The following is a 1,762-nucleotide window of genomic DNA, read 5'->3' on the forward strand; positions in this document are numbered from 1 at the left end:
GAGAAGCTAGCGGCCAAGTTGAGTGAGGAGGACAAGAAGACGCTGATGGACAAGTGTGAGCAGACCCTCAAGTGGCTGGAGAGCAACCAGCTGGCCGAAAAAGACGAGTTCCAGCACAAGCAGAAGGAGCTGGAGCGAACGTGTCAGCCAATCATCAGCAAGTTGTATCAGGGGGCGGGGCCTGCCGGAGGCTGTGGGGGGCAGACCCAGGCCGGTGCACAGGGGCCCACCATCGAGGAGGTGGACTGAGGACCTTTCTTGCGCATCAGTCTGAGACAAATTGTAAAATATTACACTGTTTTAAAATCGTGTTGTTAACATCAAGTACATAATAAATTACTTTTGTTCACAAATTTCTGTTGCAGTCTGATTGTGTGCGTCCATACAACAATAACAGCGATCTCATAGTGGCGCCAATGTTTGACTTGCTCCTGCTCCACTTTTGATTTTGTGCACCTTGAGCAAACTATTGGTCAAGAGCCAGACGAGTGGGACACGACTACTGAGGTTAACCTCACAGCCCCCAGCAATCGGTTGTCCACTGCCTTACCGGAATAGCTTCAATCGACTAAACATTAAATGCTAGAACGGCATTATTAAGTTCTTATTTATCGTCCCGCTTGTTGTAGGCGCTAAGAAGAGACAGGACACACTGGATCCAGTTTGATCATTCATAGAATTTATTGCAGGTCTAACACATCGCTCACATATGTTCGCCGCTGACAGCATTTACAGTTTCAAGTCAGAATGTGGCTAGCCGCTCCTCATTGAGGCCATTTGGAGTTGTCATAGCAGAGGACACGCGTGTGCAACCTAACATGAATAACGATGGTCCTGTTCACCGGCGATTCCGGTGAGTCCCAGATGCGGGCCATGGAACGGGACTGTCATACATGCTAATGAGTTTTTCGCAACGACATGAGCCAATGGCCGCTGTGAAGAGCATACTGTATTTTCTTCACATGCACGTTGTAACATGAACACCAGCTGAAAATGATCAGCAAGTGTGACGCTTTCAATTACTGAACTCGCACAAGCTCGATCGTTTCTTTGGTTCAGTGTTTGCACATGCAGCAAAGCGCCGTGCGCGGTTGTTTTTGGTATCGCCAACGCCACACAGTGGACCGAATCTTTATCACAAATCTACTGTTCGGAAAGCTTGAAATGAAAAGGCAGTAAAGTGGCAAAGCGCGAGGAGTCATTTTGAGCTGCAGAGTCTAAGGATCGTTCGATCAGTTGGGAGGCAGCAAGATGAGTTTAAGGTTTTGATTGAATGAACATATCTGTTGAAAATCCCCCTTAAAAAAATACAGAGATGTTGGGTTTTTTTTCGATTGGATAAAAGCAAGTTGACACATCTGCCTTTGAGGCAGCAATGTAACCTAGTCGCGAACAAAATTTATTGACTTCACTTCTGCGTTCATGTCTCCTCTCACTTTGCTTTTACTTAAAAACAATTTACGGGAATAATATGTATTTAATGTTTCTCTGTCACACACACACGCAGACATTGTACTCTCTCAGTTCAGTACCAGAACAAGCCAGCCTGAGCTGCTATAATACAAACACCTGTGGCACAGGATCAAAAATGTCCCATTCAAGATTTATGTCTCAGCAGGGCTTGACCACTTCTCATATGCATATTGACGCTCACAACAAACGAATAGCTGGCAAAAATCAAACCAAAGCAAAAATAAATAAATACAAAGCACACAGTGCTGAAACGTCATCATTTCATCTCTTGTGTTTTTTTTTTTTTTTT

The 1,762-nt window shown here is 44.8% G+C and overlaps 1 protein-coding gene across 1 annotated transcript; it reads left to right on the top strand.

Moving 5' to 3' along the window:
• Nucleotides 1–6: 6 nt before the first annotated feature.
• On the top strand, nucleotides 7–345 carry LOC109509700 (heat shock 70 kDa protein 1-like; the record flags this gene model as incomplete). The annotated part of the gene is made up of 1 exon (XM_019859520.1): nucleotides 7–345. A coding segment is annotated over one exon (243 nt), but the record flags the coding sequence as incomplete, so codon positions are not given.
• Nucleotides 346–1,762: the final 1,417 nt, after the last annotated feature.

Source organism: Hippocampus comes, unplaced genomic scaffold (assembly GCF_001891065.2).
Source record: "Hippocampus comes isolate QL1 unplaced genomic scaffold, H_comes_QL1_v1.1 C17008809, whole genome shotgun sequence".
Lineage (NCBI taxonomy): Eukaryota > Metazoa > Chordata > Actinopteri > Syngnathiformes > Syngnathidae > Hippocampus > Hippocampus comes.